At 47.6% G+C, this 10,782-nt stretch overlaps 3 protein-coding genes across 3 annotated transcripts in view; 2 read left to right on the top strand and 1 right to left on the bottom strand.

Annotated features, from left to right (window-relative positions):
- The window catches only part of LOC140350835 (cystatin-F-like), a gene marked incomplete at its 3' end in the record, with an annotated part of 240,847 nt that overhangs the window by 97,947 nt on the left and 132,118 nt on the right, over positions 1 to 10,782 (bottom strand). The window lies entirely within an intron of this gene.
- The window catches only part of LOC140351444 (echinoderm microtubule-associated protein-like 4), a 48,918-nt gene that overhangs the window by 31,057 nt on the left and 7,079 nt on the right, over positions 1 to 10,782 (top strand). Inside the window, exons 12-17 of the mRNA XM_072437283.1 lie at positions 3,281 to 3,413; positions 3,618 to 3,766; positions 3,915 to 4,040; positions 5,791 to 5,922; positions 6,638 to 6,705; positions 10,640 to 10,728. Of these exons, the coding sequence (XP_072293384.1) occupies positions 3,281 to 3,413; positions 3,618 to 3,766; positions 3,915 to 4,040; positions 5,791 to 5,922; positions 6,638 to 6,705; positions 10,640 to 10,728 (697 nt within the window). The remainder of the gene's footprint in view (positions 1 to 3,280; positions 3,414 to 3,617; positions 3,767 to 3,914; positions 4,041 to 5,790; positions 5,923 to 6,637; positions 6,706 to 10,639; positions 10,729 to 10,782) is intronic.
- Positions 1,435 to 10,782, top strand: part of LOC140350916 (uncharacterized) — a 131,011-nt gene continuing 121,663 nt past the window's right edge. Inside the window, exon 1 of the mRNA XM_072436497.1 lies at positions 1,435 to 1,439. The gene's annotated coding sequence lies outside the window, so the exon portion shown is untranslated. The remainder of the gene's footprint in view (positions 1,440 to 10,782) is intronic.

The raw sequence follows: 10,782 nt of genomic DNA, 5'->3' as shown, positions 1-10,782 counted from the left end.
TGTTAAAAAAGAGGCCATCAGTGCACATGGCACCAGGACACCCTAGGCCGGAGGTCAATGATCGACTTTGTTGTCGTGTCATCAGACCTCCGGCCGCGTGTCTTGGACACTCGGGTGAAGAGAGGGGCAGAGTTGTCGACCGATCACCACCTGGTGGTGAGTTGGATCCGCTGGCGGAGGAGGAAGCCGGACAGACTTGGCAGACCCAAGCGCATTGTGAGGGTCTGTTGGGAACATCTAGTGGAGCCCTCTGTCAGTAGGGTCTTCAACTCAAACCTCCGGGAGAGCTTCTCCCATGTCCCGGGGGAGGTTGGGGACATTGAGTCCGAGTGGACCATGTTCTCCGCCTCCATTGTTGATGCGGCTGCTCGGAGTTGTGGTCGCAAGGTCTCCGGTGCCTGTCGTGGCGGCAACCCCCGAACCCGGTGGTGGACACCGGAAGTAAGGGATGCCGTCAGACTGAAGAAGGAGGCCTATCAGGCCACTCTGGCTTGTAGGTCTCCGGAGGTCATCGACGGGTATCGGCAGGCCAAGCGAGCTGCGGCTCGTGCTGTCGCAGAGGCAAAAACCCGGGCCTGGGAGGAGTTCGGGGAGGCCATGGAGGAGGACTATCGGTCGGCACCAAAGAAATTCTGGCAAACCGTCCAGCGCCTCAGGAGGGGGAAGCAGTGTCTCACCAACACCGTTTACGGTGCGGGTAGAGGCCTGCTGACCTCAACTGGGGATGTCGTCGGACGGTGGAAGGAATACTTTGAGGATCTCCTTAATCCCTCAGTCACGTCTTCCGAAGAGGAAGTAGAGACCGGGGACTCGGAAGCTGGCTCATCCATCACCCAAGCTGAAGTCACTGAGGATGTTCGCAAACTCCTCGGTGGCAGGGCTCCGGGGGTGGATGAGAGCCGCCCTGAGTACCTAAAGTATCTGGATGTTGTAGGACTGTCTTGTTTGACACGTCTCTGCAACATCGCGTGGCGTTCGGGGACCGTGCCTCTGGACTGGCAGACCGGGGTGGTGGTCCCTCTGTTCAAGAAGGGGGACCGGAGGGTGTGTTCCAACTACAGAGGGATCACACTCCTCAGCCTCCCGGGTAAGGTCTATTCCAAGGTTCTGGAGAGGAGAATCCGACCGATAGTTGAACCTCGGATTCAGGAGGAGCAGAGTGGTTTTCGTCCCGGTCGTGGAACACTGGACCAGCTCTATACCCTCCATCGGGTGCTCGAGGGCTCATGGGAGTTTGCCCAACCAGTCCACATGTGCTTTGTGGATCTGGAGAAGGCTTTCGACCGTGTCCCTCGGGGTGTCCTTTGGGGGGTGCTCCGGGAGTACGGGGTCCGGGGCCCTTTGCTCAGGGCTGTCCGGTCCCTGTATGACCGGAGCAGGAGCTGTGTTCGCATTGCCGGCAGTAAGTCAGACCTGTTCCCAGTGCATGTTGGACTCAGGGCTGCCCTTTGTCACCGGTTCTGTTCATAATTTTTATGGACAGAATTTCTAGGCGCAGTCAGGGGTCGGAGGGTGTCCGGTTTGGGGACCACAGGATCTCATCTCTGCTGTTTGCAGACAATGTTGTCCTGATGGCTCCATCAAACCCGGACCTGCAACATGCACTGGGACGGTTTGCAGCCGAGTGTGAAGCGTCTGGGATGAGAATCAGCTCCAAATCCGAGGCCATGGTTCTCGACCGGAAAAAGGTGGCTTGCCCTCTCCAGGTGGGTGGGGTGTCCTTGCCCCAAGTGGAGGAGTTCAAGTATCTCGGGGTCTTGTTCACGAGTGAGGGAAGGATGGAGCGTGAGATCGACAGTTGGATCGGTGCAGCGGCTGCAGTGATGCAGTCGCTGCATCGGACCGTTGTGGTAAAGAGGGAGCTGAGCCGAAAGGCAAAGCTCTCTATTTACCGGTCGGTCTACGTTCCTACCCTCACCTATGGTCATGAGCTTTGGGTAGTGACCGAAAGAACAAGATCGCGGATACAAGCGGTCGAAATGAGTTTCCTCCGCCGGGTGGCTGGGCGCTCCCTTAGAGATAAGGTGAGGAGCTCGGCCACACGGGGGGAGCTCGGAGTAGAGCCGCTGCTCCTCCACGTCGAGAGGAGCCAGCTGAGGTGGCTCGGGCATCTGTTTCGGATGCCTCCTGGGCGCCTCCCTCGGGAGGTGTTTCAGGCATGTCCCACCGGGAAGAGGCCCCGGGGAAGACCCAGGACACGCTGGAGAGACTATGTCTCTCGGCTGGCCTGGGAACGCCTCGGGATCCCCCCGGAGGAGTTAGAGGAAGTGTCTGGGGAGAGGGAAGTCTGGGAGTCCCTGCTCAGACTGCTGCCCCCGCGACCCGGCCCCGGATAAAGCGGCAGAAGATGGATGGATGGATGGAGATACAAGGGGGAGTTTCTGTTGAAACAAACAACTTCTCCCATGTCCCCAACCTCCCCCGGGACATGGGAGAAGCTCTCCCGGAGGTTTGAGTTGAAGACCCTACTGACAGAGGGCTCCACTAGATGTTCCCAACAGACCCTCACAATGCGCTTGGGTCTGCCAAGTCTGTCCGGCTTCCTCCTCCGCCAGCGGATCCAACTCACCACCAGGTGGTGATCGGTCGACAACTCTGCCCCTCTCTTCACCCGAGTGTCCAAGACACGCGGCCGGAGGTCTGATGACACGACAACAAAGTCGATCATTGACCTCCGGCCTAGGGTGTCCTGGTGCCATGTGCACTGATGGCCTCTTTTTTAACAATGGAAGCTATTTTTGTTAAAAAAAGAAAGACCTTCTTTAAACAGAAATGGAGGGCTAAGATTCAATCTCCCTGGTATCTATAATGGGTTACTGAACCCCTGGAAAGGTAGAAGACCAGGACCAGGACATTTAGATGCTAATCAGGTCCTCAGGGTGGTTGAGCCAGGGTCTCACAAAGACAAAGAGGATTCTAATAGCCCATTAAAATCCTGAATAGGCTCGGTAGATACAAGGGGGAGTTTCTGTTGAAACAAACAACTCTTTCTACTTCAGGAAGGCTCCGCCCAATGGGCGGGTCTTACCACAGAACAGTATTAATATCGGAGTTCTCGATCTAAATTCTTTTATTGACAATGACTCTTGGATGAGAGTCGAAACGTCTATTTTTTCTAACTGAGTCCAGATGACTACAACTGAAGCTTTTTCTACTATGGAACAGGGACTTTAACCATGATAAATGTGATCTTAGATTAACTCTGTCTAATCGTTCATGAATAATAATCATAATAATCATTTGTTCCATTGGCTCTGAACTTGTGAAATATTTTCTTCAGAAATTTGAGAAGCCAAAGTTCGTGCAGTGCGTGGCGTTCCTCAGGAACGGAGACATTCTGACGGGCGACTCAGGAGGAGTTCTGCTGGTGTGGACCAGGAGCGCCGACACGCCCACTTCTAAAGGGCTGAGAGGTGAGGGGCGAGGCCAGGGGGAGGGGCGAGGCCAGGGGGAGGGGTGAGCCCAGGGGGGGGCGACGCCCAGGGGGAGGGGCGAGCCCAGGGGGAGGGGCGCGGCCAGGGGGAGGGGTGAGCCCAGGGGGAGGGGCGAGGCCCAGGGGGAGGGGCGAGGCCAGGGGTAACTTCAGCATTCCAGAGGTTTATGTCTTGTTTCCTCAGCGTTCCAGATCGTGCGTCAGGTGAAGGCGCACGAGGGCAGCGTGTTGTGTCTGAGCTTGACCAGAGGAGGCGCTGTTCTCAGTGGAGGCTCTAAAGACCGTCGGGTGGTTCTGTGGGACCACGAGCTGCGGCCGGACAAGGACATCGAGGTCAGGAAACTCTTTTACGGCTAAATTAACCTTTATCATTTGTTAGAAAAGATCATGATGTTTGGAAAAATAAAGACTAAACGAGAGTCTTATGAACGAGCCTGACCCGAGCCTGACCCAAGCCTGACCTTTGACCTCATGTGTCCAGGTCCCAGATCACTTCGGGAGCATTCGTGCTGTGGCCGAAGGAAAAGGAGACAAGGTTTTAGTCGGAACATCAAAGAACTTCATCCTCAGAGGAACTTTCACTGAAGGATTCAGCGTCGAAGTCCAGGTACTAAACCAGGTCTAAACCAGGACTAAACCAGGACTAAACCAGGACTAAACCAGGACTAAACCAGGTCTAAACCAGGACTAAACCAGGACTAAACCAGGACTAAACCAGGACTAAACCAGGACTAAACCAGGACTAAAGCAGGACTAAACCAGGACTAAACCAGGACTAAAGCAGGACTAAACCAGGACTAAACCAGGACTAAACCAGGACTAAACCAGGACTAAACCAGGTCTAAACCAGGACTAAACCAGGACTAAACCAGGACTAAACCAGGTCTAAACCAGGACTAAACCAGGACTAAACCAGGTACTAAACCAGGTACTAAACCAGGTACTAAACCAGGTACTAAACCAGGACTAAACCAGGTCTAAACCAGGTCTAAACCAGGTACTAAACCAGGACTAAACCAGAACTAAACCAGGTCTAAACCAGGACTAAACCAGGCACTAAACCAGGACAAAACCAGGTCTAAACCAGGTCTAAACCAGGTACTAAACCAGGACTAAACCAGGACTAAACCAGGACTAAACCAGGACTAAACCAGGACTAAACCAGGTACTAAACCAGGTCTAAACCAGGTCTAAACCAGGTACTAAACCTGGACTAAACCAGCACTAAACCAGGTACTAAACCGGGACTAAACCGGGTCTAAACCGGGTACTAAACCAGGACTAAACCAGGACTAAACCAGGTCTAAACCAGGACTAAACCAGGACTAAACCAGGACTAAACCAGGACTAAACCAGGTACTAAACCAGGACTAAACCAGGTACTAAACCAGGACTAAACCAGGAACTAAACCAGGAACCAAACCAGGGACTAAACCAGGACTAAACCAGTACTAAACCAGGACTAAACAAGGACTAAACCAGGTACTAAACCAGGTACTAAACCAGGACTAAACCAGGACTAAACCAGGACTAAACCAGGACTAAAGCAGGACTAAACCAGGACTAAACCAGGTCTAAACCAGGACTAAACCAGGACTAAACCAGGACTAAACCAGGACTAAACCAGGTCTAAACCAGGACTAAACCAGGACTAAACCAGGTCTAAACCAGGACTAAACCAGGACTAAACCAGGTACTAAACCAGGACTAAACCAGGTACTAAACCAGGACTAAACCAGGACTAAACCAGGACTAAACCAGGTACTAAACCAGGACTAAACCAGGTCTAAACCAGGTCTAAACCAGGACTAAACCAGGACTAAACCAGGCACTAAACCAGGACTAAACCAGGTACTAAACCAGGACTAAACCAGGACTAAAGCAGGACCAAACCAGGACCAAACCAGGTCTAAACCAGGTCTAAACCAGGACTAAACCAGGTACTAAACCAGGACTAAACCAGGACTAAACCAGGTACTAAACCGGGACTAAACCGGGTACTAAACCAGGACTAAACCAGGACTAAACCAGGTCTAAACCAGGACTAAACCAGGTACTAAACCAGGACTAAACCAGGAACTAAACCAGGAACCAAACCAGGGACTAAACCAGGACTAAACCAGGACTAAACCAGGACTAAACCAGGACTAAACCAGGTACTAAACCTGGACTAAACCAGGACTAAACCAGGACTAAACCTGGACTAAACCAGGACTAAACCAGGACTAAACCAGGTCTAAACCAGGACTATACCAGGACTAAACCAGGACTAAACCAGGTACTAAACCAGGACTAAACCAGGGACTAAACCAGGTCTAAACCAGGACTAAACCAGGACTTTCTGTTTTTTTTTTCAGGGCCACACAGACGAGCTCTGGGGCCTGGCGTCTCACCCGAGCAGAGACTTGTTCCTGACCTGTGCTCAAGACCGACTCGTGTGTCTCTGGGACTCAGACCAGCACCGCCTCAAGTGGAGTCGCAGTCTGGAGGTGAGGGAGGGCATCTGAGGTAACTGGAGGTGAGGGAGGGCATCTGAGGTAACTGGAGGTGAGGGAGGGCATCTGAGGTAACTGGAGGTGAGGGAGGGCATCTGAGGTAACTGGAGGTGAGGGAGGGCATCTGAGGTAACTGGAGGTGAGGGAGGGCATCTGAGGTAACTGGAGGTGAGGGAGGGCATCTGAGGTAACTGGAGGTGAGGGAGGGCATCTGAGGTAACTGGAGGTGAGGGAGGGCATCTGAGGTAACTGGAGGTGAGGGAGGGCATCTGAGGTAACTGGAGGTGAGGGAGGGCATCTGAGGCAGTCTGGAGGTGAGGGAGGGCATCTGAGGCAGTCTGGAGGTGAGGGAGGGCATCTGAGGCAGTCTGGAGGTGAGGGAGGGCATCTGAGGCAACTGGAGGTGAGGGAGGGCATCTGAGGCAACTGGAGGTGAGGGAGGGCATCTGAGGCAGTCTGGAGGTGAGGGAGGGCATCTGAGGCAACTGGAGGTGAGGGAGGGCATCTGAGGTAACTGGAGGTGAGGGAGGGCATCTCAGGCAGTCTGGAGGTGAGGGAGGGCATCTGAGGCAACTGGAGGTGAGGGAGGGCATCTCAGGCAGTCTGGAGGTGAGGGAGGGCATCTGAGGTAACTGGAGGTGAGGGAGGGCATCTGAGGCAGTCTGGAGGTGAGGGAGGGCATCTGAGGTAACTGGACTCTCTTCTTCAGGAGCACGGACACTGCGCAGACTTCCATCCCAGTGGAGCTGTGGTGACCATCGGGACACACTCTGGGAAGTGAGTACTACTACTGCAAATACATGTACTACTACTGCAAATACATGTACTACTACTGCAAATACATGTACTACTGCAAATACATGTACTACTACTGCAAATACATGTACTACTACTGCAAATACATGTACTACTACTGCAAATACATGTACTACTGCAAATACATGTACTACTGCAAATACGTGTACTACTACTGCAAATACATATGTACTACTACTGCAATTACATGTACGTCTACTGTTAATAGACGGCCCAGACCATTTTAGTTATTGTTCTTGATTATTGAGATAATCATTAATAGAGATTTTACTAAAGCTGTAGTTGTTTCTCTGGTTTGTCTGGACTAAACCCACTCTAAAACACAAAGTACACGGACATTTGTGTAACACAGATATTTGTGTAACACAGACATTTGTGGTACAGACATTTGTGTTACACAGACATTTGTGTTACAGACATTTGTGTAACACAGACATTTGTGTAACACACATTTGTGTTACAGACATTTGTGTAACACAGACATTTGTGTTACAGACATTTGTGTAACACAGACATTTGTGTTACACAGACATTTGTGTAACACACATTTGTGTTACAGACATTTGTGTAACACAGACATTTGTGTAACACAGACATTTGTGTAACACAGACATTTGTGTAACAGACATTTATGTAACAGACATTTGTGTAACACAGACATTTGTGTAACACAGACATTTGTGTTACACAGACATTTGTGAAACAGACATTTGTGTAACACAGACATTTGTGAAACAGACATTTGTGTAACAGACATTTGTGTAACACAGACATTTGTGTAACACAGACATTTGTGTAACAGACATTTATGTAACAGACATTTGTGTAACACAGACATTTGTGTAACACAGACATTTGTGTTACACAGACATTTGTGTAACACAGACATTTGTGTAACACAGACATTTGTGTAACACAGACATTTGTGTAACACAGACATTTGTGAAACAGACATTTGTGTAACACAGACATTTGTGTAACACAGACATTTGTGTAACACAGACATTTGTGAAACAGACATTTGTGTAACACAGACATTTGTGTAACACAGACATTTGTGTAACACAGACATTTGTGTTACACAGACATTTGTGTTACACAGACGGACTTTACACTTTCTGATGGACGTCTTTGTTTATAATTATGATCATATTTGAGATTAAACTGACCCTAGTCAGAGCAGCTCATGCTGCAAATGTGGATCGAAATGAACAGAAGATGTGTTCTCTCTTGTGTTCTTTCATGTGTTCTCTCATGCGTTCTCTCTTGTGTTCTTTCATGTGTTCTCTCATGTTTTCTCTCATGTGTTCTTTCATGTGTTCTCTCATGTGTTCTCTCATGTGTTCTCTCTTGTGTTCTTTCATGTGTTCTTTCATGCGTTCTTTCATGCGTTCTCTCATGCGTTCTCTCATGTGTTCTTTCATGTGTTCTTTCATGTGTTCTTTCATGTGTTCATTCATGTGTTCTTTCATGTGTTCTCTCATGTGTTCTCTCTTGTGTTCTTTCATGTGTTCTTTCATGTGTTCTTTCATGTGTTCATTCATGTGTTCTCTCATGCGTTCTCTCATGTGTTCTCTCATGTGTTCTTTCATGTGTTCTTTCATGTGTTCTTTCATGTGTTCTCTCATGTGTTCTCTCTTGTGTTCTTTCATGTGTTCTCTCATGTGTTCTTTCATGTGTTCTTTCATGTGTTCTTTCATGTGTTCTTTCATGTGTTCTCTCATGTGTTCTCTCATGTGTTCTCTCTTGTGTTCTTTCATGTGTTCTTTCATGTGTTCTTTCATGTGTTCTCTCATGTGTTCTTTCATGTGTTCTCTCATGTGTTCTTTCATGTGTTCTCTCATGTGTTCTTTCATGTGTTCTCTCATGTGTTCATTCATGTGTTCTTTCATGTGTTCTCTCATGTGTTCTTTCATGTGTTCTCTCATGTGTTCATTCATGTGTTCTTTCATGTGTTCTCTCATGTGTTCTTTCATGTGTTCTCTCATGTGTTCTTTCATGTGTTCTCTCATGTGTTCATTCATGTGTTCTTTCATGTGTTCTCTCATGTGTTCTTTCATGTGTTCTCTCATGTGTTCTTTCATGTGTTCTCTCTTGTGTTCTCTCATGTGTTCTCTCATGTGTTCTCTCATGTGTTCTTTCATGTGTTCTCTCATGTGTTCATTCATGTGTTCTTTCATGTGTTCTCTCATGTGTTCTTTCATGTGTTCTCTCATGTGTTCTTTCATGTGTTCTTTCATGTGTTCTCTCTTGTGTTCTCTCATGTGTTCTCTCATGTGTTCTCTCATGTGTTCTTTCATGTGTTCTCTCATGTGTTCATTCATGTGTTCTTTCATGTGTTCTCTCATGTGTTCTTTCATGTGTTCTCTCATGTGTTCTTTCATGTGTTCTTTCATGTGTTCTCTCTTGTGTTCTCTCATGTGTTCTCTCATGTGTTCTTTCATGTGTTCTTTCATGTGTTCTCTCATGTGTTTTTTCATGTGTTCTCTCATGTGTTCTCTCTTGTTTTCTCATGTGTTCTTTCATGTGTTCTCTCTTGTGTTCTCTCTTGTGTTCTTTCATGTGTTCATTCATGTGTTCTTTCATGTGTTCTTTCATGTGTTCTCTCATGTGTTCTTCCATGTGTTCTCTCATGTCTTCTTTCATGTGTTCTTTCATGTGTTCTCTCATGTGTTCATTCATGTGTTCTTTCATGTGTTCTCTCATGTGTTCTTTCATGTGTTCTCTCATGTGTTCTTTCATGTGTTCTTTCATGTGTTCTCTCTTGTGTTCTCTCATGTGTTCTCTCATGTGTTCTTTCATGTGTTCTCTCATGTGTTCTCTCTTGTGTTCTCTCATGTGTTTTTTCATGTGTTCTCTCATGCGTTCTCTCATGTGTTCTTTCATGTGTTCTTTCATGTGTTCTCTCATGTGTTCTCTCTTGTTTTCTCATGTGTTCTTTCATGTGTTCTCTCTTGTGTTCTCTCTTGTGTTCATTCATGTGTTCTCTCATGTGTTCATTCATGTGTTCTCTCATGTTTTCTCTCATGTGTTCTCTCATGTGTTCTCTCATGTGTTCTTTTATGTGTTCATTCATGTGTTCTTTCATGTGTTCTCTCATGTTTTCTCTCATGTGTTCTTTCATGTGTTCATTCATGTGTTCATTCATGTGTTCTCTCATGTGTTCTCTCATGTGTTCATTCATGTGTTCTCTCATGTTTTCTCTCATGTGTTCTTTCATGTGTTCTCTCATGTTTTCTCTCATGTGTTCTTTTATGTGTTCATTCATGTGTTCTTTCATGTGTTCTCTCTTGTGTTCTTTCATGTGTTCTCTCATGTGTTCTCTCATGTGTTCTCTCTTGTGTTCTTTCATGTGTTCTTTCATGCGTTCTCTCATGCGTTCTCTCATGCGTTCTCTCATGGTTCTTTCATGTTGTTCTCTCATGTGTTCTCTCATGTGTTCTCTATGTGTTCTTTCATGTGTTCTTTCATGCGTTCTCTCATGCGTTCTCATGCGTTTTCTCATGTGTTCTTTCATGTGTTCTCTCATGTGTTCTCTCTTGTGTTCTTTCATGTGTTCTCTCTTGTGTTCTCATGTGTTCTCTCTTGTGTTCTTTCATGCGTTCTCTCATGCGTTCTCTCATGCGTTCTTTCATGTTGTTCTTTCATGTGTTCTCTCATGTGTTCTCTATGTGTTCTTTCATGTGTTCTTTCATGCGTTCTTTCATGCGTTCTCTCATGCGTTCTCTCATGCGTTCTCTCATGCGTTCTTTCATGTTGTTCTTTCATGTGTTCTCTCATGTGTTCTTTCATGTGTTCTTTCATGTGTTCTTTCATGTGTTCTCTCGTGTTCTCTCATGGTTCTTTCATGTGTTCTCTCGTGTGTTCTTTCATGTGTTCTCTCGTGTTCTCTCAGGTGGTACGTTTTGGACGCTGAGAGCACTGACCTCGTGGCCATTCACACTGACGGGAACGAGCAGCTGTCAGTCATGAGGTTCTCTGTGGGTAAGTATCCTCCAGCTCGGTTCTCCTGAGCAAGGTTCTTTGTTTAATTTAGAA

This window comes from Eucyclogobius newberryi, unplaced genomic scaffold, assembly GCF_026437365.1.
Source record: "Eucyclogobius newberryi isolate DKJ021-1_F unplaced genomic scaffold, fEucNew1.0.hap1 SCAF_8, whole genome shotgun sequence".
Lineage (NCBI taxonomy): Eukaryota > Metazoa > Chordata > Actinopteri > Gobiiformes > Gobiidae > Eucyclogobius > Eucyclogobius newberryi.
The sequence above is the reverse complement of the archived record's forward strand: the minus strand, read 5'-3'. Positions and strand labels throughout refer to the sequence as shown.